Below are 23,021 nucleotides of genomic sequence, written 5' to 3'. Positions count from 1 at the left end.
ACTTGGCTGGCCTAGCTAATGAATGCCTAGGAAAACATGTGTGGCTTATACAGGCTCCCAATGGCTAAATGGGGCTAAGTCTCTGGAGCTGTTGCATCTGTCCTGACCAGGAAGCAGAAAAGCAGTGTAGTGTCTCTATTGCATGGCTATCTGCCAGCATCTCTCATAGCCAGGGCTTCTCTCGGGGGGGGTGTCAAAAGCTTGCCAGGAAGAGTCTTGGTGCATATGCTATCCCTTGAGATGCTGCCTAGAAAACAGCACTTCAACCATCTGCTTTCTGTAGGACTAAAACAAACACCGCCTTTTAGGTGTGGAGGGTCTAAATAAGTGAATCTGTCTTGTAGCTCTGCAGCACTTCAGTGAGAGCATCCAGGAATACTTGGCGAACTTGGACAAGGCCCCAGACCCAACAGTCAGGAAGGACACCTTCTCAAATGAGATATTCAGTGCATATGAAGTGCTCTTCAACAGCTGGCTGCAGCACCGGGAAGCCAAGGTGCGGATGTGGTGCCTGTGAGGACTGATGGTGTGGTGGAACTGCCCTGGGTGTTGTGTGCAGGGGTGCTTGGCTGATGCTAGCATGGAGACTGTTAATCTGTTCTCCATCTTGTTGCTTCTCGGCTGTGTCCCCATGGCAAGGATGCGGTTCCCAGAAAAATGAGCCCCTGGCTCTAAAGTAGGACTTGATGCTTTTCTCCTTGTGGCCTGCAGCTCTGCTTGGTTCCCTCTGTCCTCTTGCCCGTACCCAAAGCATGCAGAGGAGGTAGCTTGCCCCTGTGCTGGGCTGGCTTCTACCTCCAGGCTGGGAAGTAGAACAAGTGACTGAGGTGTGCTTCACTGTCCTTCTGGGGGAGAGGCTGGGCCTGTGCTGTGCTTGGGAGATTGCCCCCTGGGCCCTGCTGCTTACGGATGTCTTCAGGCCTCCTCCTTCTCTGCTGAGTGTAGACTGACAAGGCAGGGGCAGTTGCTTCCCTGGCCTCTGCTCAGTGGCTCTTAAAAGTATAAGGAGCGGCAGTTCTGTGGTAGTACAGGCCTGTGGCTCAGGATTCAGGCTGAGCTAATGCAGGGTGTGACCTCTCTCTGCAGCTGAGGCTGGCGGTGGTGGAGGCCATTGGACCCATGAGTTACTTGATGCCCAGTGAAAAGCTTGAGGAGCAGCTCCCTAAGCTGATCCCAGGCATTCTTGCCCTCTACAAAAAGCACACAGAGGCCTTCTACATATCCAAGGTAAGTGGTGGTGTGTGCCGGCGTAGGTGCAGTCTCTCCTACTGGCAGCAGATCAGAGCATTGCTTGGGAGCATGGATGACTTTCTGTGAATGTGGAGAGACTGCTGGGCAGTGGCTCTGCTGTTCCTTGAGCACAGCATATGGCTGCAAGGGATGCCAGCAGCAGAAGGGTCTTAGCCCTTACCTTGCTAATGGTGCTGTGCAGCTTGCGCAGTGTCTCCATCCAGTTAGACTGGGCTGCCATTTACTTTTTGAGCATTTCCAAGGATGGAGACCCTACAAACTCTCTGTTTTGTAAGAGGCTCCTCTCTGTGTTGTGATCCATCTTGCTACTGAGCCCTGGTGTTGTATGGTGGCCCCTAATGACCTGGCTGGCTGAAGTGGGTTGCAGGTGGGCTGCAGTGCCATGTCTTGGTACTGTGGTTGGTCCTCTGTTCTCGCCTGTGCACCAAGCCATGGCTCGGTCTGTGTGCAATCTGCCAGCATGGCTCTGCTCATGGAAATAGTAGCTAGTCTCATGCAAGTGTCTCGATCTTGGGGCAGAGACAGCTTCTGGGAACTTTGAGCTGTGTTGCCCTGGAAGCTGTGCTGTGCTCCTAGCTGTAGTCAGGGTGGGTTTGTGATCACTGCTCTTGCCTGCAGTCATTTCTTTCCTTTGAGCTGGCATACACTGACCTAGCACTTGAATCCCAGTCCTCCTTTGGAGTCCTGAGTCCTTTCCCAATGCTAACTGCAAAGTGATCTCTTGCTGAGCAGAGCCTCTGTCAGATCCTGGAAGCTTCTGTCAACATCGGCAGCCGCAGCCTTGACATGCAGCTGGACTCTCTGCTGGGCACCCTGCACCCCCAGGTAAGGGGCTCGGGGGTGAGTGGCTCTGTGCAGGAGGACAGAGGGGTGTGCGGTTTCTTGTGGGCTATAGCACAGGAATTTGCTGTAAGCTTGGACTGCTCGAGGCTTCCCGTGAGTCAGCCTGAGATAGGACACACAGCCTGTTCAACTCTTTTAACTCTTTCAGTTTCAAGCCTTTAGAGCTCTGTCCTGGTCCAGCATGACCTGATTCAGGGACTTGCTTAAAAACAGTTCAGGCTACTGCCAAGAAGGTGCTACACAGAATAGTTGCAAGTGGTGCAGAAATCCTCTCATCTGAGCTGTGAGGAGGAACCTTGGACAAGGATTCTCGTGGTGTCGGCCTGTGATATCAGTCATACCAGTGGAGTGGGGGAAGCTCCCGTAATGGGAGATGGTTTGGGAGGACTGGTATCCTAGTTAGAATGGGCTCTGTGCTGCGCTCTGTGGAGAGCACCACAAGTCCCAGAACAGCTTCCTCCGACTGTTCAGGGTGCAGCCAGCGTCTCCCATCCTAGTATCAAACCTGGGAGAGCACCAGGTCCTGCACCTGACTTGTCATGGGGATGATCCTCAAATGGGTCATCAACCATGGTGAGCATCACCTTGAAGTCTCCTATTCTCACTTCCTTGTGTTTCTGGGAGTTCCCCACTGGAAGCCAGGATGGGATCCTGCCTCCTGCACGCTTTCACCTTGGACACAGCCTTACGTGTGTCAGCCAACTTGGCTGCATAGCAAGCACAGCAGAGCCCCTTGGAGGCTCTGCTTCTCTTCTGAGAAGGTTCTTGTTCGCCAGTGTCCTTGCCAACTCTCAAGCTTTGGTTATATGCTATGTTGAAGGAGTCACAGGCATAGTCAAGTTTCTGGGAAGCGAGAGCAGCTCTGGCCATGCAGATAAGGAGAAGCTTGGAGGAAAAAAAAAGTCAGTATCTGTGGACTTCTTAAAAAGCTTGCTTTTTCAAGAGTAAACTAGGACATTGACTAGTCAGGGGGCATTGATTGTGCATTGCACATGGGGACCTGATGTCTGGCTGCCAAGACGAGACTTCATCCATAGTGCTCTTCTGCAGGGAAATGAGATTTGTCACAGTGCTAAACTCTTTAAACTATTAAAAACATTCATGATTGAGCATGATTTAAGTCTTTGAGTCTTGGAAGTGTCTAGAAGAGAGGTTGTCCTTTAAAATACATATGTTGGTCCATTGATCTATGATCATCAAATGCAATAATGGTGCCATTTGTAGAAACTACTTTTCAATAACAGCTTTGGCAGGCAAGCTATGTTTGTGTGATATGTGGTAGCTCTGTGGGTCTAGGCCTTTAGGATGTGACCAGCTTAGCAAAGCAGCTCTGGCTCAGTTGCAGGCTAAAATGTTGTTTTGGCAGACCGGAATAGGCAGATGTACATTGTCCTTGCTGCAATATCATGTGTGCAGCTCTTTAATTGAATTAGGAACTTGAATTATCTTCGTAGCACCCAGAAGGGCTGAGTCATCTTAAAAGAGAAGCTTCAAAGGGGATGGCCAGCTGGTCCCGACTGAGTAGTGGCATGTGTTTAAATAATGGAGGGACTAAAGCCATCGGAGATGATATCCAGGTGCCAGCAGCTCCTGAACAGGCATCTAGTTCCCAGGTACCCTCCAGCATGACTTAAGCTGCTGGTCTGAGCACACACGGTGGAGGCCAGCTGCTCATCAGGGAGCCTGCGTGTGGGGAGCACCACTGTTTGCTCCCATGTCAGAGGATGCTGTCGCATCTGCCAGCCCCGAGCAGTATCCATGCTTGGTCGTGGCACATTGCCTGTGCTGAGCACAGATCTACCTTTCTGCCTGTGACACAGGACTAGTGCGGGGAGCTGGGCCTGCAGCCTGCTGTGGACTCACTGACCGTGTGTTTCTCCAACAGATCTGTGCTCCTGCGGATCCATCTATCCCTCTGACCATTAAAAATCACACAGAGGTTCTTCGGTGCTTCACTGTCCTTGGTAAGGGCTGACATGATGCGGTTGTCTCGGATCCTCTTGTGCACGTGGTTAAACTCTGAGAAGCGTGTGTGTGTTTTGTGGAGGCTGGTGTTTTCCTGGTAGTTTCACGGACCTTTCTCAGAATCACAGAATGGTTGAGGTTGGAAGGGGCCTCTGGAGATCATCTAGTTCAACCCCCCTGCTCAAGCAGGGTCATGTAGAGCACGTTGCTCAGGACCGTGTCCAGATGGCTGTTAATATCTCCAAGGATGGAGCCTCCACAACTTCTCTAGGCAACCTGTATCCTCCTAGCAGTTCTGGGTGGTGAATGGGTGAGGGACTACAAAACCCCCAAAGCTGGCCCTGGGGGAGTATGTGGGACATCTGCTAGCCATGTGGAGAAGTGGCAAGGAGGGAAGGGTAATGGTTTCTGTGCTGGCTCTAGCCCCGTGACCAGTGAGAGTGTTGCTTGCTGCAGCCCTTCTGAAGTGGAGCAAGGGGCCAACTGGACCCCATTTGAGTTCCCATGAGCTCAGACCTGACTGCGCTCCCGTGGAGGGCCTTTCCAAAGGTCCTTGGTTCCATTTCAAAGGTTTCAGTTTTCAGTTTCTTCAGAGCTTTTTAAGCCCTATCCTGCTACTCCCTGCTGCTGTATCCTGTGCAGGTGTTATATGGGTTTACTGCAAAGCTAGATTGCTTGTGGCTGCTTTACTCGGGCTGGATATATTGGGAGATGCAGCCAACAGCTTGCACATTCCTAGCCTGTGTGTGGAGCTCTGCGGCTGGAGCCCTGGCTCTCCAAAATATCCCTCCTTGCAGAATGCCTATGGCACGAACAGAAGTGCACGCAACTGCCAGGAAAAGAGCAGCAGTGTGACAAGCTGCCGCTGAGTCACGGCTGGGTGATGTCCCTTTACTGCTAGCATCCTTCTTTGCAAGCATGGGAAACTTGCAGCTGAGTTGTTTGAGCTGCTGCCCTCTTCACCTGAGCAGTCTCCAGGCTGCCCCCTCTCTGAACTAGCCCCTCTTCTGCCACGGTGTTTCTCAAATGCCTGTGAGCGTTGCTCCAGTTTCAGTAACAATTGAAATATTTGGACAGAAGGGGCAGTATTTGTTGAAAGGTTTGATTTAAACTCCCTCACCTCCCTGGAGCACACAGGAAATGTGCTGAAAGTGCCCAAGAAAGGTTAAAGTAGCAAGTGTGCATGAGCAACAGGATGGGGCAGATAAGGTCTGTGTTGCAGCTGGCTGCTGCTTTGGGAAACTGCCCGCCACAGTCAGCGGGGAGAGGAACAGTGGTGCTTTCTGAACGATGCGCTGTCTGATGTCGCAGGCAAAGCCCTGCCCCGGATCGCAGGCATGCAGCCCACAGGTGCTCATTGGGATTTTTGGGGCAGAACACCTCCTCGCAGGAGGTGCTGTGCCTGCATCCTAAATGTTGAGGCAGCACTTAAGGCACTGGCACTTGTGACCAGCCTGTGAGTGAAGCACATCTGTAACGGTGGATTTGGGCTCCCGCAGCTTGTTCATTCCCTGACCGTGTGCTGACCTTCCTGCTCCCGAAGCTGGAGAGCAGTAACGAGAGGACTCGCGTGGGGACGCTTCTCATCATGAGGCAGATCATCAACAGCGCCTGTAAGTACAGGGGCCACCGCAGCGATGTGACTGGCTGGGGTCCCAGACAGGGATCTCGAAGGATGTTTCTTCCTTCCTTGTGCCCCTTGGTGGGCTCTGGGTGCCTCCCATGAGTAAATTTATAGTGTGATTGGATCCTTGCAGGCCTGTTGTGCCTAAACTGTCTTTACTACCGCTATGCAGGCAATAAAGAGCTGCACTGGGGGTTGAAAATGAATCCATCCTTGGCTGCAAGACTAGGGGGAAGGAAACCAGTCTCTGGCTGTCCAGCCAGATGTGGGGAGGCAAGGGACAAACCTGTCCCCACTGGGGAAGGGGAGATGCTTTGGGAGCAGCAAGTTCTTCACAGTGCTGGAGCTTCACTGAGCTTGAGTCTTTCTTCTTTTTCAGCCTCTCAAATGGAGATTAAAAAGCCTTTTATTCTTGCATCTATGAAGCTTCCTCTGCAAGATAGCAACAATAAGGTAAGCAGAGATTCTGCCCGTTGCCTGTGTGCACTCTGTGTCCGCCAGTGTGGGCGTCCTGAGCCTCTTGCTGCTGCTCTGCCTCCTGACTGGGGCTTTGGCAGTGCCCACAAGGTATCTCCTGCTAATGACAGAGCATGCCGCTTCATTAACATGGGGCAGAGATGCAGAAAGCAAGTTACAAAGAGTGTGCCCGAGGTAGATGGCCTTTTTGGCAGGGAGCATCACTGCTGTGAAGCATGGTCTTGCCTGAAGTGCTGTGTGTAAACACAAGCTGTAACTCTGGCTGGACTGCAACACTGCTGGTGACTCAGCTTGCAGGCACAGCGTGCATCCTGCTTGCAAAACACAAGGGTTGTTTTGCCAGATTAGCCATGTGCAGAGAGCGGTGCAGCCTTGGGCTGGTGTCAGACCCCCCGCCCCAGACACCTTCGTGGAAGGGAGCAGGCAGATGGGTGTGCCTGCTGTCCTGGTGGTGCCTGGCTGCTGCTGGCAGAGCCCCAGATGTGTGCAGGACCTGTAATAAAGTTCCTCTCTACTGAGGAAGAAGGAGCTAAGGGCAGCTGTGATAAGGGTGCTCCTGCAGCAGACAAAAAAAGCTCCCCTGGTCCCAGCCTCTCCCCTCCCTGCTGGCACTGATGCTTTGTGCGCCGCTCTCTCCGCAGGTGAAGCGGGCCATGGTGCAGGTGATCAGTGCCATGGCTCACCACGGCTACCTGGAGCAGGCCGGGGGCGAGGTGATGCTGGAGTACCTCATCCGCCAGTGCGCGCTCCCCTCGGACACGGTAAGGCTCCTGCAGAGTACCGGAGATGTGTTGTGCGCTTGTCTCCAGACTGATGCACAGCGCTGCGGCGAGGGCTGGTTCTCCAGCTCTTGTTCTCACTGGGCCTAGCTGCTGGCAAGTTGTCCTTGAGCCTAGTAATGAAATAACTTGCTTTCTCTTTCTAGAAAGCACATCTAGGTGGGATAAAACTCCTAGAGAAAGGTACCCAGGAGGGACTGGGCAAGTCTCCCACTGTAATGCAGCAAGCCCATGCCTGTAACTGTGTGTGTGTCTCAGGCTCCCTTCAGTACCGGCGTGGGCAGATCCATGGTGGAGGCAGCTACAGACTCCAGGTCTCTGGACTTGCAGCGCAGCCTGCAGAGCTCTGCAATCTGGCTGCGGGCTGCTGCTGTCCTTAGAGGTGCAGCAGGCAGGCTGCAGCACCTGCATGCTTTGCTTTGTCTTGGCCTTCTGGCCTGGCTGTGCTGCACGCTCAACCCTGAGCCCTCTGCAGGTTCCCTGGGCTTTGGGACCAGAGTGGCAGGACTGGCTATCCCTGCTTCTCTGTCCGCCTCGGGCCCTTAAAATGTCTGTGTGCCCAACTCCATCATCCCAGCTCTTGAGCGCTCCCCCTTGCACAGCAGCACTATAGCTTTCTCCCTTTCCTTCCCTCAATGGCTTGTCGGGGCCCCTGCCTCTGGAGCAAAGAGGAGTGGAGGCTTGCTGCTGAAGTGGGGCAGTAGTTACGCCAGCTGTCCCTGCATCTCTAGCTGATGCTGGAGGAAACCAACTGGAGCACCAGGGCTGTGCCAAGTGCAACCTCTGGCTCTTGCTGGCTCCCTGACCCCATGAGTGGTCGGGTTGGGTGCAGGCTGGTACCTGCTTGGTTTGAGTGGCTCCCTTGTGTGAGCATTTGGCTGGCTTCTACCCAGCCTTGCCCCTCTAGCTGGATCTGGAGGGACATGGATGTGACTAAAAGCAACTGTGTGCCCAGATCATCCCTTTCCCTTCAAGCAGGGAAAGGTTGATCGGTTGGGCTGCAGGAGCTGTGGAGCCCCTCTGAGCACAGGGGACTGGAGGGAGTGCTGGAGGCAGGCCCTGAACCAGAAGGCTTCTGGCCCGAGTGGTTCTGCCTGTTCTTGATGGCGTGCTATTTGCCAAGCATGCTGTCTGGATGGCTGGAGAAACATGTTTGCTGAGGGAGTAATCGAGCTCTTATGGGCTGCTGTTGGCTGGCTGCAGCATTCCTCCTGACCTGTGCTTTCCCTCTCTTCCAGCAACTCAAAAAACAGGTGCCAGATGCCGATGACTTCACTAGCGACAGTGTCCAGAGTATCAGCGTCAATACACTCTTTCTCCTTAGCACAACTGTCGACAGGATGAACAACGTGAGTGTGCAGGGTGCTCCTCTGTTGCTTGGGGTGGTTGGCACTGGGCCTGGAGCCTCGATCTGCACAGAGAGCACCTGGAGTCCATGCTGCCCTGAGGTCACCCGTGTGACATGCTGTACTCCAGTCTGCCATGTCCGCTTTCGCCCACAGTCACGGGGATTCGAGCGCTTTGCCCTGTCAGCAGAAGTGCCTTTGACCTGCCATCTCCTGGCTCCTCTACCTTTGGATCTCTGAATTGCAGCCAAGCTCTTGCTGTGGTGCTGTGTGCCAGCAGCATGGGTGAATGCAGGTCCTCTCCTTTTCCTGGCAGGTGCTGTGGCCGTACCTGTTGGAGTTTGTGACTCCAATCCAGTTCACCAATGCTTTGACTCCCCTCTGCAAGAGCCTCATGTATTTGGCCACGAAGAAGCAAGAGGAGGGAGAAAATGCATCCCTTATCCGTTACGATCTGAATGGTTAGTACTGGCATCTCCCCTGCTGGACCTGGGGGAGTGGAAGCTTGGGAACCAGACAGCTGCTAGTCTGCTCCATGAATTGTCAATGAGAGATGCTGTCTTATGCTTTTTTTCCTTCTGTTTGTAGCAAATCTTCCTTCACCCTATGCTATAACTACAAGATTGCTGGTAAGTGGCCTGGTGCCAGAACTCTTGCTGCCTTTTGTGACTGGCACATTCGAAGAAAGCACCCCCATCTCTCCCCCATCCCTTAAGAAGTAGGAGAAAGGGCAGCTTAGGCTGTGCTGCACAGAGCCTGCACCAGCCAATAGGTAGGGTGAACAGCTGGACCCAGCCCCATTTCTTCCCTCTGCCTCAGAGAGAGCTGTCTGGCTCCAGAACTGGGTCATGCACTGTACACCTCTTGGTTTTGGTGCATCCCCGTTCCCTCTGCATGTAAGACTGTCTCCATGTAGGTTATGAAAACAGACTCCTTTCTAGATACCCCCTTGAAAGTGGGTTATATTAGCACACATTTCAAGCTGTTATCATAGGGCTTTGAAAAAACTGTTCCTCTGCTTTGTGGAAGTGTGAGAAATGTCCTTTCCCCTCTTCACCTAGGGAAGAGTGCAGGATATGGAGAGAGACTCTCTCCTGACAGTGCTTCTGCTATCAGCAACTAGAGCAAAAGGAGGCAGCTATAATTTTGTTGAGATGTAGAGACCAGTCACTTTCTAGTGTTGAATTGTTGTGTTCTGTTTCATATTCTTGCTCGCAACTTGGTCATTATTTTCTTTGCACTGATGTCTCTCTCTTCCATCCCAAAATCTTCAGGTTGTATCTTCGCAGCCGTATGTAGGAGACTGCCGGGGGACAGCAGCCCTGCGCCTGTTGAATGTATTGCACTATAGTGTCCACCCTGCACTTGACCAGCTTTGGAGCAAGAAGATTCCTCCCTTAGTGGAGTATATCGAAGGTAGGAAGAGGCTTCTGCTCAGCAGAAGCTTTGCTGGAAGCACCTTGCCTGAATCAGACTACACATATCTGACCTTGCCTGTGTGGGGCTGGAGAGCCTTAGCACTCTGGATGCAGATATCTATCTGTCCTCATGAGGAGGTGGCAGCCCTGGAGTGCAGGTGACCAGGCTGGTCTGACCACCTCTGTCCCAGGACAAGAGCCCCCTGGCCATTCCAGTTTGATTGTATGGTGGGGGGAGAGGGAGGCTTCACTGCTGTTGGAGCAACAGATGCTGCCATGTGAGGTTATGACACTCAGTACACTGAAGCCCCTAAGAGGGTGTTAAAGAAGTCCTTCTTATTTTAGGGACTTTAATTACTCTGCTGCCACTGATCCCTAATGGGACTCCCTTTGTGTCTCAGGTTGTTAGGCTTGTTGTGTTAAGCACAAGATGAATGTCACCATGGGTTTCCCACAGCATGCTGTGTGTTTGGAGAGCAGTCAATTTGGCTTGTCAGCCCTATACTTCTACCTGTGCTACATGTAGTACAGTGAGGATGAGAAACAAGTGTAAAAATGTGCTTTCTTCTAGAGAACACAGAGAAATCCCTGTGCCAGAAGGAATGGGAAGAGAAGCTACTCCTGGTAAGGGTTTCTGGGCCTATGGAGTAGAGAAAGGGCAAGTTAGAATCAACTCCAGAGCTGGTTGGGACTTAGCATGCAGGTCAGCAGCAGTGTGTGCATGGTTGGACTTTGCTGGTCCAGGAGAGAGGCAGATATTTGCCTTCAGTCACCCTGTTAGGTCAAAGACTGTCATTCACTGTCATGTTTTTGGTTCTTGTCGCTTCAGAAACAAAGATGCAGGTTAGTGCAGTGTGTGATTTTTTTGCAGTTCCTGCAGGGAAAATTTAAAAGGAGCTTTCACGCTTGCTGGCGGGTCAGAGAACACCAGTCCCAGGGGTGTCTCCCCACTTAATTGGAGAACCTTAAAATAGGGCATGGAGAAGCAATTAAACCTGGGCAGGGTTCATTCTGCTCCCTTGGAGATGGCCGTGTTATCTAGGTGCAGATTGCCTTGGAAAAGACCTGACTCTGAGGAAAAAGGCATGTTTCTGGAGTGGGCGAGAGCAAGATCTGCTGTGGGGCATGTAGTCCAGCCTGTGAAAGGCCAGGTAGCCTCTGGTGATCCCGAGCAGGTGCACATTCCCAGAGAGGTTGTGGAGTCTCCTCCTCTGGAGATATTCAAGGCCCGCCTGGATGCAACTCTGTCTAACGTGCTCTAGGTGACCCTGCTGAGTGGGGAGTTTGAACTAGATGATTTCCAGAGGTCCCTTCCAACCTTACTGATTCTATGATTCACTCAGTCCAGATAAGGCTCAACTTGCGTGTCTGACACAAGCTGCATAAAACACCAAGGGAACAGATATCATCCCTTCTCCATGTTTTCTTTATTCTATTGCTCTTACCTGTCCTTTCTGAGACTCTTCATTTAGCTAGAAGCAGATCTGTTAAGATGTCTTCTGATGATGCTTCTTTCTCCTGCAGTTCCTCCAGCAGACGCTGACAGCTGTGTCTGATAACACTTGGATTTGCCAGTTTAGCATGGAGATGTGCAAACAGCTGAACAGTTACAATGGCTTTCTGCTGGAGAAGGTGATCCCACAGGGGAACCGGGAAAGGGGGTAGGAGTTCAACAGGCTGGCAGCACTCATGAGGCCAGCACTTGGCCAAGAACTGCACTGACTTGTAAAAGGCTGTAATTAAGCTGAAGAGAAGTGATCTGAACCAGACAAAGACCTGGTGCAGATGAAGAGGAATCAAGGGCCTTGTTTCTGAGAGTGTTGGTGCAGGGACAGGCTGCAAGGCTATAAGGCTCCCAGTCCATGAGGATGGAGGACAAGGGAGACCTTGTTGCAGGGGATCGGAAAGGAAGGGATCTTCAGTGTGCAGGCGATAGCTGCAGACTTTGGTGCTTCTGCAGGAGCAGGCAGGGCTGAGCCTGGCTTGACTGGTTACCAGAGACTGTAGAGGCAATGTTGGAAAGTCTATGCTCATTTCTCCCCCTTTCCTGGTGATTCTTTCTCTCTGCAGAGGGGAAAAAAAAGGCTTCATTATACCTGTTCCTGTCTCTAGTGACTGAAATTGGCTTGGTGCCTCTCTAGGGTTAACAGCTTATTCCAAGACAGAGCTGCTGACTTTCTGACTGCAGCTCTGAGCTCAGTCTGCAGGCTCTTCCTTGGACAATGCTGCTCTGCAGTGTGACTTCTGTCCTACAGCTTCCCTCTGGGGCATGGGCCTCCAGGGTGCTGCGAGGAGCAAGCTTTGTGCTTAAGCTGCACAGCATATGTGCTGCTTTCCTGAAGCAGGCCTGGGGTCTAAATGGGACCTAGCCAAGCCTGTCTTCAGGGGCTCACCTGGGTGTTGGTTTCACAGGGATGTACTGTTTTTCTTGCTCTTCCAGAACTTCCTCTATAAATGCATCGGAACAACACTTGGGGCATGCATAAGCAAAGACCTCGTGCAAAAGCAACTTCAGGAGCTCCTCGAAACGGCCAGATACCACGAGGAGGCAGAACGAGAGGTGAGGAGGAGTTGTGCCGAACATCCTGACGGACCTCCTGACACACCAGGAGAGCAGCCCTGCCACTCTGACCTTCCCTTTCCCTGTCCTATTGCGCCTAGCCCAAGATTGTACCTCTTGGAGCATGGCTCATTGCAGATAGGTCTGCAGTGTCTGGATGAACAAGCCCAGAGCTGGAACATAAGGATAGCCAGCCCCTAGCTTGCAGTGCAGTCTCACAGCAGAAGGACCCTGAAGCCAGATGAGATATGGGGGCACCCTGGGGTGCTGCTGCAAGCAGTGGCAGGCCCAGATTGGGGTGGGAAGTGCTGCTCCCCTGTCATGAGCATGCAGATGAAGCTACTGCCTTGGGGGAATTCTTTGGTGCCAGGAAGGACTCTGCCTGTTTCTGGGTTAGAAGTGCTGTGCCTGGGCCATGCATGAGTTTGAGGGCCTGTCCAGCTCTGTTGCTGCTGGGTTGCCATCTCGTGGGCAGAGCTGTCATCACTGTCCTGTTTTCTGGGAGCCTGCTAGGCTCTGCACATGCATGATAGCACAGCTAGCTGCAGCTGAAAGGGGCCTTTTGGCTCTTGCTGTGTTTTTTGGGCTGGGGCTCATGTGGCCTCGCAGGTTTGGGAAGTTAAACCAGTGCCACAGGAAAAAAACAGGAGTTTTCTGTTGGCTTGGCTGCCTGTCCTGGCTTGCCATATGGTCAGATGGGTTCAGCGCTGTTATTTCACAGCCAACTGTTAAATTAGCACAATTGAATTGCAAAACCTTCCCCATTTCAGTGCTGCAGTGTTGGCTTGTGTCTCTGGAGCAGAGATGCATGCCTAGCCAGGGCCTCTCAGGTGGAGCTCTTGTTCCAGATTGTCTTCCTCCAGGAATGGCCTGTTCCTGTCACAGAGGAGAGGACCCATCTCTTCACGCTCCTCTGGGCTCCAGCCCAACAGCTTGGGCTCACTCTGGGGCTGCTTTTCCTCTCTGCAGCAGTGCCCCCCATTGCCCTGCTCTCTAGAACATCTTTAGGCAGTGAGAAGTTTCTCCAGGGCAGCTTTGTTCCCAGCCACTCTTGACTGCACCAGGGCAGCACAGTGACATCTCTGACCATCTCCCTGTGCTGTGCTATACTGAGCCTCACACCTACTATACCACCACAGACCTGCTGCTGTCACTGTTAGAGCAGTCGGTGGTGCTACCCTGCCCTCTCTGTGCACCGTCTGGCTGCTCTGGCTATCTGCTTGTGGCTGATGATTTGCAGCACTTTCACAGCCAACTCAGACCCTACTTTGCTGCCTGGAAGTCAAGGTCTGGGTTGAGCTCTGCAGATGTGGTTGCCTTGGTGCTTCTGTATTCCTGTTGCAAAGCGGAGTTGAGGCTGCAAGGAAGATTGGCCTAACCCTTGGCACATCAGCCAATAAAGAGCTTGTTCAGCACATGCTAGACCTGCAGGACTACAAGAGGGTTTAGCCATCTCTTAGGGATGTCCTAGAGTTTTTTCCTCTAGCAAGCTAGAGGTGCACAGCGCTAGTGCTTCTGTGGAGAGCCCTCAGCTGGTCCTGCCTCTGCTCCGGGCTGACTCTTTCCCTGTGAGTCCTGGCAGGGCTCTTGCTCTCTCTCCCTTGACTTTCCTTTTATGCTGCCTTCTGAGCTGGATTCTGCTCGTGGCCCTGCGTAGCGCTCTTGTGCACAGTTCAAACGCTCCGGTGCCGAATGTTACCCTGGTGTATAGCTGCGTTTAAGTGCAGTGCAAACACAAGCTAATGGTGCCTGGCTTTGGTCCAGTTTACGCAACTCTGTCAAGGGCTGCCTTGAATAAACTGTTTATGGAGTTTCAGCCTGGCTTGCTAGACCTCCTGGAGGTTTTAACAGAAAGGCAGGACCTGCTAAGCCTGCTTTGCTCTTGGCTCCAGTTGGAGCACTCGACCACACTCCTTTCTCCTGTGGGTCGCGTCTGACTGCCGGGGAGCACGCAGTGGAAGGACCCCGTAGCGCAGGACCTGAGCAGCAAAAGCTCCTCCTGAGCAATGAGGTTTCCATGCACTGTGGCCCAGCTGTGCTGGCCAGATGTGGAGGGCATTAGTGTGCCCTGTATTTCCTGGAGGCATGTCCCTATCTGGGAGAGGTGAACACTGCCAGGACTGCTCTCAGCTGGGTACAGTTCAGGTGCCTGGAATTAAACCAGTAAACAGGCTCTTTTAAAATGTCAGTTGGGGCTGCTGAATTAATAGCTTTCTGCTAATGTGTTCTCTCCACTTCTTCCAGGGACTTGCTTCCTGCTTTGGGATATGTGCAATAAATCACCTGGAGGAAACTCTTGCCAAACTGGAAGACTTTGTTAGGTCTGATATCTTCAAGAAATCCGTGGGACTGTTTAGTATCTTTAAGGTGAGGCGTCCCTGCTGTGGCACAGCCTGCAGCAAAAGGGACGTGAAGGCTTCCTCAGATACGATGTATGCTGGAGTTATCCTCTGGAAAGGACTTAATTTCCTGCTTCAGTGTACTTGGCATGGGGCTGGAATGCCCTCTGCCTCTCTGGAGAGATCTTTTGGCATTAGACACTGCTGGAAGGAGATCCTAGTTCCCAGCTCTGTATTCCAGTAGAGTCAAACCCCAGTGAAGCTGCCTGCTTGCTGGGTGGGCTTGGATAAGCTGTAACTTGGCTTCTGCATCCATTGAGGGGACCCTGGTGTGATACAGAGTGTGGTTTGGCTGTTTCCCCGGGTTAGTGTTTGGCAGTAATGCCCTCATGACTATTGCAGCATTATGCACCCCTCAGAAGAGGGGAATGTTTTGCACCCAGAGCACTGGCAGTAAAAGCCTTTCCCCAGCCTTTCTGACCCTGATGGCTGTTTTAGTTTCCAGCCTCTAAAACTAGGATTGTGAAGGACAGGTTTAGTGCTGTGTGCCCTTGAGAGGGCTGGCAGCAGAGCAGTCTTGGCCCATGCTGCTGCCCCATGGCACGTGCTCACCCTGCTCATAGCAGGCATGGATGGAAAGCTGCAGAACACCAGGCACAGAAGAGCCCTTGGGCCGCATCAGAAAGACATGCAGAGCCTGGGAGTTGGGTGAGGAGGCTGTCACACGTTAAAGGAGCCCTTTCCCTGGCAGCACTGAGCTGCCCTGCAGATCTTGATGTGGAGGGAGCCTGTCACGAGCTGCTCTGATGATGGTGCATGTGAAATTCCTCAGTAGCAATGGCTAATGGGGCTATGAACACTACTTTCTAGCAGGGTAGATAACAGCAGGCTACCAAAGTAACCTGGCCAGGATGGGGCTCAAGCAACTTCCCTACATGGCTATAAGGAGTAATACTTGATGGCAAATTGGGACTCATGTGCAGCCAGAGATGAGCGGTTAATGCAGCTCACATACCTGCTGCTCCACTGGGACTCTGGAAGTACCTGCTGCCACCAATGGGAGAGGAAGCACAGGTCTGAAGCCCACATGATCAGGGCCCCTATCTTCTGGAGATGCTTCCAGCTGAACAGAGGCCCTCCTGCCTCCTAAGAAGCTGGAAGAGCTAGCCCTGGGTGCTCCACTAGCCTCTCCCAATTAACTTCCTTATCTGCTGTAACAGGACCGCAGTGACAACGAAGTGGAGAAGATAAAGAGCACACTGATCCTGTGCTATGGATATGTAGCTGTATATGCACCCAAGGAGCTTGTGCTCTCCAGGATTGAAGCAGACATCCTGAAGAATGTCTTCCAGTACTTTAACACCAAGGTAAGCTGTTGGGTTGCCCTTGTCCTTGCTGGAGAGGGAGAGCTGGCTGGTGACCTGACACACCTGGGAGAGCTGGAGCAGCTAGCTCTGCTTGAAAGGTCCTGGACCAAACCCTGGCTGGGATCTGTGGGCAGGCCTTGGGAGGAAGTCATTCTCTGCAGTCATTCACCCCTGCATTGCTAATTTGTCTTGTTTTTTTTTTTTTTTGTTTTTTGTTTTTTTTTGTTTTTTTGTTTTTTTGTTTTTTTACTTGTTCAGGTTCTGGGAATAAAGGTAGAAACCAAGGTACAGTGTGAGGCATTAAATCTGAACTACTCTCTGCTCTTTCTTCCTGTTTCTGTCTGCCTCTTACTCTGGATTCCCCTAGAGAGCAGCTCCCTTGCTGCCCTCACAGCAGCAACCCTGTGCCCTTGGGGACTTGAGAGAAGCAGCAAGAGCTCTGAGCTCAAAAGTTAGGTTCTCAGTGCTGGAATGATCACCTGAGAGTGTCAAGGTTGTAGCTGAGGGAAGGTGAAGAATGCCTTTCCGGTAGAACAGGATTCATTGGAGAAAATACGCTTCAGTCACTCACTGCGATAGTGTTGAAATGCTGAGCTGAACTGACCAGAGGCTGCATAAGTCTCACATAAGTCCTTACGGCCCAGGTAGAGCTTATAACTTGCTGGCAAACCTGAGTCTGTCTTTTTGAGCCCCTTCTGCTGAAGATGTGCTTTTCCCATGAGCTCTCCAGCTTTCAGGGCAGCAGGAGCTCTGCAGAGTAGTCGCCAGGTGGGAAAGAGCCAGTATGGAGCCAGGTTCAGGGATGCACTTCTAGCAAGAAAGAACTGGCCTCAAGCTGTGTCTGCCCTAGAAATCTTGGGAAATGTGTGAAGGGCTTGCAGTACCCTCCTTGGAGCCGCTCCAGAGCACATAGTACTGGTGCTTGGTGATCTACTTGTCTCCCCTGCCCACAGAGAGATTTCAGGCAGCCCCCCGTCTCCTCCTGCATGTGCACTTAGTTGGGGAAGTTTAATGACTCCAGAGACCAAGCTACAATCCACAGCTCAGCTAAAATACACTAAACTAATTTCCCTGCTTCCCCCTGGAGCAATCATTCAATGGGCAGATATTAAAACACAGATTACTGTCCGGGGGGGAACTGGGGGCTGTATTTTTTTTTTCTCTTTTAAAAGGCTAAACAGCAAAAATGGCATTTGTCAAGTTGAAGTTAAACTGTGAGGCCAAAGAGACTCCTTCTCCAGACTCCACTAATGCATTTTCCTTCTGGGCTCCTGTTGGTACTAACAGCTTCTGCAGAACGTCTTTCTGGCCACTGAGCACTCAGGATGTTCTCACTTGAAAATGTTCTTCTGGCTCCATGGCCACCTTTATGGGCTCACCTGGGAACAGGGTGGTCAAGGGCTGGAATGAAAGGAACGCTTTTAAGTGGGGCAAGGGGCCATGTCTCAGCTTGTGCATATACAAGAGCATAAACAGGCCTTAATAGTTATTATCCCATTTCCTGGATCTAAAGAAATAAATGCCCTCTCAACTAACCCCTCTGGCAGCCCTGCTATGAGACTGCAGGGATTGCATGCTCTTTGGAGGCTGTTAATCCACTGCAACAGGGCAAGATGGGAACTTTCCCCAAGTGCCAGTGCACTTGGTTGCTCACAGCCCTCGGTAATGGGCAGCGTGACAAGCTGATGGCCCTGCTCAGCAGGGCTCCAGTTACAGCCTGCAAAGCCATCAGCTTCCAGGAGCGACTGGTGTCTCCTCCTGAGTCTGTGATGTCCAATGAAGTAATGGCTGTCCTAGAGCAAGAGCTCTGTAAGATGAATAGTTCCTAGAAACTCTGAGGAGCAGGCTTTTGCTTTCTGGAGTTGCATTTACTTGCTTGGGGTTGCTGCCTCACCAGGGAGGAGCTAGGCCCAGCAGCACTTTCCTCTTTCCACATGCCACCTGAGTGAAGCTCCTGGTGTCCAGCTGGTCTACTCCAATGAAGCGTCCAGTTAGGTCGGGATGCTCTTGGCTCCACTGGTCACCAGAGAGCCTGTAACTTGGATGAGGAGCAGAGAGCTGAGCCTGCACGCTACTCACAGCACGGGAAAGAGGACTGAGCTGTTGTACTCAGCTTGAGCACTAGTTTTCGGGGGGGGGGGGTGTCAAAGCTGGGTGGGATAGCAAACTATCCTTGTGTGGCAAACCTACCCTTCACTTCTTGCTCTGGGTTCTGTACTCAGGACTTGACTCTGAAGCTGTGCCTCATCCGGAGCATCTGCATGATCAGCCAAGCCATCTACAGTGGTGTGAAATGTGGGGATTTCATATTCTCCCGCAAAGCTGAGCTTGTGGCCCAGATGGTGGTAAGAGCATGCTTTGGGAAGCTGGAAGGTGGCCTGGCTTGAGGGTTGTTGGGAACATGGCATGGGTGCTGTTACTGGAAGGAAGAAGGTTTCCAACCCAAGTCCCTGAGAGGTGAACACAGGAGTGTCTGCTTCCTCTCTGGAAGCCCGTGAGCAGTGATCAGGGGTATTCTGGAAAGGGCTGACACGAACTTGCCCAGCTGGACTCCATCCCTGCATGTCCACTGGGCTCTGCTTTGAGCAGGATTCTGAGCTGGATGGACCTTTGGTCTGGGCTCAGCCTTTCCCCTGAGAAAGGGGACACACCAGCTTGTGGTGGGTGCCCTCCCAGTGGGAAGGTGAGCAGTGGGAAGATGGCCTCATGGGAGCAAAAGCAGACCTGCAGTCGCTGAGGGACGGTGCTGTCTCCTGGTCTGCATTGTCCTAGGTGCGAGATTGCTGCACAGAGTGGAAACGAGGGATGTCGGGCTGACGAGTGGCTGTGGGCCTGCTGTCCCGGGGAGGCTGGGCTTCATGAGGCGGCAGTTGCTGCAAAGCATTTGGCCTGTGTCTGGAGTGGGAAGCAGGCTGGATGTGACCGTAACGACTGTCACCTCTTATTCCGTGCTCTAGGAGTTCATAAAAGCAGAACCACTGGACTCGATGCGAACGCCAGTTCGTCAGCGGGCAATGGTCACCTGCACTTACCTGGTGTATCCTTCCTCTGTGCCCGCGGTGGCAGGCAAAGCAGCTTCCAGCGCTCCCGGGGAGCCGATGTACCGGTAGAACCAAACCTGCACTCCATGTCTGCCCCATGGGTCCGACAGCAGAGCTTGCCCCCCCTTACCCCCAGGGAGCACCGTAAAAGAGCATTGCCAGACACGGTAAAACCAGGCTGTCTGGGTAGCGCAGCTTCCAGCCAGGCACCCCCGCTGCTTGCTGCAAGCCTGTCACTAACTGCTCTCGGGCCCGGCTTTTATTGGGCTCTGCAATAGATGTTCTTCATACAAAACGGAGCCAAGGGCATTACACTCTCAATTATGCAAAGATGACTTCTGAGCTGCTGTTAAAAATACTTCAGCACGTCACAGCTCCTGACACAGATACTGAGAACACTGCCTGCCTCTCATTAAAGCTGGTGCCACTGAATATGGTGTTGAGTCAGCAGGAATGCATATTAAAATCCCTGTTCCCGGCTCCCGTATAAGAAAGGCGCTCCTGTGGCACTTGATCCATCTGTGTTGCTTCCTTAACCTGCGGATCAGTGTCCTGGAGCCACATCTCAGTGACCCAGACAGGACGGAGCTGATCGATACCTGCCTTGCTAGTGTGCTTGCCCTTCCTCCGCTGGACTCTGTGAAGGAGAGGGATGGAAGTGTAGCAGATGCCTTCCACAAAGAGGTGGAGTATTGAAGCGCTGGCTGGCTGAGGCGAGCAGGGAAGCGTCGGCACTGCTCGGAGGCCGTGCTGCTCTGAGCTAGCATCGGCAGCACAAATCGGATGCCGAGCTCACGTCAGGTTACTCGAGACCCAGACGTGTGACACAGCTTTGTCTTGCAGTGCAGGAGGTTGTAGCCACGGCTGCTCTGGGGTGCTGATTTTAGGGCAATGTGCGGACGTCTGCTCATAGTCCCATGATTCCAATCAAGTCCTGTTGCCCAAACAGTTCCCTAACAGCAGATCTGCAGCTGGAGTGGCCTGTTTTTAATTCAGCTGGGCACCTCAGGGAAGCAAGCTGCAATCATTTCCTCTGCTCAGTTATCTGTTGAAAAAGCCTGGCCCTTCTGTGCACTGATAGCAAGTGAGAAAATATGTGCTTATCAGCAAGTCCAAATGCTGCTAATAAGAGCATGAACTCCCTAGAGAAAAAATCAAATGATCCTGGAAGCCCTGCAGGGTAGAAGGGGCCTTTACATAACCATCTTTTGAAAGGCTGCAGCTGCTTCTCAGTTGTGGTTGAGTGCTTAATGAATGAAAATAACATGCTGCTAATGAAGTTGTTGCAGCTGCTGGGTGGTTTCAGAACAGCCTTGTACTCGGCAGTACAGCCTGCTGCTACTGCTATCCCTTCAAGGAGAGCTGTGAAGCAGGAGTTGGGGCTGTGATGATCCTCTGTTAACATTTGCAGGCACTTGGCCTAAAAACTCACATTAATAATCCTTTTTTCCTTGTATTCCATTCTGGGAAGCTTTGTACATTCTTTTTTTTTTTTTTTAATTTATCCCAAAATAAGTACTGAAAGGGCATTGTGAACATCTTCAAAGGACTCTGGGCTTGCTGTCCCTTATCCCCAAGTGGGAGATGCACCAAATTCCCTTATGGATAGTCTGCATGGAAGCTAGCCTGCTTGGTTTTGGGGCTAGCTGCTGGTGCTCAGCACAGATTGCAGTCCGCTGCTGAGGTGTTTATTCTGCTGAACTCTGCCATTAGCCCAGGCACCTCCAGTTGAGGAGGATTTTGCAAGCTGAGTTTCAGTCCTTGCTGCATCTTCCTGCCAAAGCTGGAAGTGACTGCACCTTATCACCTAGCAGCTGAGATAGTCTTATAACCTGATAATAGGTTCAGAGAGGGAGATCTTTCTCCTTGCATACCTGGTCTGGCTCCCTGGGATGAAGTGTAGTGCTTGCGTAGCCAGTCATCAAACCTCTTTCCTCCTTAGATGCTGTATGGTGACACCATCAGTGCCCTCAAAGATCTGCTGAAGAGTCTCCTGCAAAGGAACTTGACCCCCCATGGGCTGCAGGACATGTTTGCAGTAGGTGACACCTGGCTTTTGTGGGCGCTCTGGGAAAGAACAGGGAAGCTGAGGCAGTGCTGGAAGCCTTTTTCTACCTCCTCTCTGCTCCCAACTGTGCATGGTGGCTGGGCTGGATTTCCTCATGCCTGTGTCATGTGTGGCTGAGTTGCTTCCTAGGACAGAGCTCTCCTAGTGCGGTCAAGCAAGCTTGACCATTCGAGCTCCTTGTCCTGAGGAAGAGACAAGTGAAGCTGTTAAGTATCAGCTGTCAGCTTTGGACCCAGAACAGGGATTAGTGAGACTGGCTGTCATCTTTCCATGTGACATCTGGTCCAGTATGACCCTAGGCCCCCTCCTGTAGATGCTACTCTCACTTCTGATGCTTTTCCCTTGTAGCATTTAGGCCCCTGGATCAAGTCTAGCAAAGAACATGAGCGCCAGCGAGCTGTGGAAGTCAGTGCTGCCTTGCTGGACTTCTACCTGGGCAAACTGAATGTCAGCGTGAGTAAATACAGGACTCAAGCATCTTTCTTCCCTGCTGCTGCTGCCAGCCTTACTAGGGCTTGTGTGTGCATCCCTCCCCATGAGGGTGGAAAGATAGGCTTTTCAGCAGTAAGGATATACTGCATGCACTTGAAGTGGCCCATGGCCACCCCGTGCTCTCCTCCAAGGCCTTAGGTTGCTAGTGTTGCCTGTGTTTCTTCCCTGTGCAGACCGTCATCCCTTTCTATAACCTTGGTGTGCTCATTGCACTCTTCTCCCCACGGTGCTCGGACTCCCTTGCCAGCGTTCGCCAGTATGCTGTTGACTGCGTCTACTATCTGCTCTATATACAGCTGTGCTATGAAGGTAGGTGTGCAGGTGATGGGGAGTAGTGTTGATGCCAAGAGCAGCAGGAGCCATCTGCCCCGCTTCCAGGCAGCGGGATGCAAATCCTGTCTTTGCCCTGACGCCTCCACCTATGCAGTCATAAAGGACTTACCTGTGAGCAGAGTTTCCTGCAGAATGGCCGCAGTTAGGGCTGATACAGAACATCACTGAAGTGCTCGTACTTAAAAGGTTTGGATTTCGAAGTCTTTCACAAATGCTTCTATGCAACCAGCCCTGTGGCAGGAGGAGGTTTCTCAGCCTGCCTTTCTGTGAGCCTGCCTTTCTGCATGGCATTCTCGCTTTCTCCAGGAGAGGTCAGTCCTCCACTTGAGATGGGCTGAGCAGAGACGGGCGTGGAGAGAAAGCACAGCATGTGCAGTGCCAGGAGGGACTTTCTCTTGGCCCTGTTCTTGGGAGCAGTGTGACCCCTTACAGGGCAAGCACTTCTGCCCCTTGGCAGTAGCTTCAGTTTCTTAGCTCCTCTCTCAAAACTGGGCCAACTTGCAAGTAAAATGCAGCTCTGCTGCATTTTCACATCCCTTTGGGGTGTTTGTGTTGTAGCATATAAAGTAGGAGGAACGTTTGTTAACTGAATGCTCTCCCTGAATGCAGGGTTTTCCCGGGATCACAGAGATGAGATGGTGGAGGGGCTGAAAGCTCTGAAGAAAGGCCTGGAGGAGCCTGACTTCACTGTTCTCTTCCACACCTGCAACAACATTGCCATGGTAAGGTGGAGGGCAAGTCTGCGTAGCCCCAGTCTTGGCAGTGTGGTCGAGCTGTGGAACAGAGGCTGCTGAGAACTTGATGCCAGCTTCTGTCTGTGTCAGCTAAAAGCTAATGTGGAGGTGGTCTAGCTCAGCTGTACCACACCTGTATAGGACCCCAGTGAGCTCCAGAGGGTTACTGGTGGGACTGTAGTACCAGTGCGTTGTCCCCCTCAGCAGAAGTCACTGGCTGAAGTGCAGTGTTTGAGCCAGATTTCTGGCTATGCCTCCTGTAAAAGCAAAGGGCACTTGGCTCGGGGGCTGGAGCTGCAGGGTTCCTGGCTCACTCCTGGTATGGCAGTGTTGTGGGTAAGGCTGTTCAGTGCAATCACTGGTCCAAGTATGGCTCTTAAACCA

General features: G+C 52.2%; 1 protein-coding gene across 2 annotated transcripts in view; it reads left to right on the top strand.

Annotated features, from left to right (window-relative positions):
* MROH1 (maestro heat like repeat family member 1) overlaps positions 1-23,021 on the top strand; it is a 61,155-nt gene that overhangs the window by 16,494 nt on the left and 21,640 nt on the right. Inside the window, exons 7-30 of one of the 2 annotated variants that reach the window (XM_062570729.1) lie at positions 345-496; positions 1,087-1,227; positions 1,984-2,076; positions 3,980-4,058; positions 5,559-5,672; positions 6,063-6,136; positions 6,802-6,921; positions 8,178-8,288; positions 8,602-8,746; positions 8,874-8,914; positions 9,560-9,701; positions 10,275-10,327; positions 11,228-11,335; positions 12,144-12,263; positions 14,508-14,630; positions 15,823-15,969; positions 16,228-16,254; positions 18,192-18,314; positions 18,927-19,006; positions 19,559-19,694; positions 20,953-21,048; positions 21,427-21,531; positions 21,744-21,879; positions 22,513-22,625. In XM_062570729.1, the coding sequence (XP_062426713.1) occupies positions 345-496; positions 1,087-1,227; positions 1,984-2,076; positions 3,980-4,058; positions 5,559-5,672; positions 6,063-6,136; positions 6,802-6,921; positions 8,178-8,288; positions 8,602-8,746; positions 8,874-8,914; positions 9,560-9,701; positions 10,275-10,327; positions 11,228-11,335; positions 12,144-12,263; positions 14,508-14,630; positions 15,823-15,969; positions 16,228-16,254; positions 18,192-18,314; positions 18,927-19,006; positions 19,559-19,694; positions 20,953-21,048; positions 21,427-21,531; positions 21,744-21,879; positions 22,513-22,625 (2,579 nt within the window). The remainder of the gene's footprint in view (positions 1-344; positions 497-1,086; positions 1,228-1,983; positions 2,077-3,979; positions 4,059-5,558; positions 5,673-6,062; positions 6,137-6,801; positions 6,922-8,177; positions 8,289-8,601; positions 8,747-8,873; positions 8,915-9,559; positions 9,702-10,274; positions 10,328-11,227; positions 11,336-12,143; positions 12,264-14,507; positions 14,631-15,822; positions 15,970-16,227; positions 16,255-18,191; positions 18,315-18,926; positions 19,007-19,558; positions 19,695-20,952; positions 21,049-21,426; positions 21,532-21,743; positions 21,880-22,512; positions 22,626-23,021) is intronic. The other variant, XM_062570730.1, reaches the window with a different exon arrangement.

Source organism: Rhea pennata, chromosome 2 (genome assembly GCF_028389875.1).
Source record: "Rhea pennata isolate bPtePen1 chromosome 2, bPtePen1.pri, whole genome shotgun sequence".
Taxonomy (NCBI): Eukaryota; Metazoa; Chordata; class Aves; order Rheiformes; family Rheidae; genus Rhea; species Rhea pennata.
Note: the sequence above shows the minus strand (reverse complement) of the source record. Positions and strands in the feature narration are given on the sequence as shown.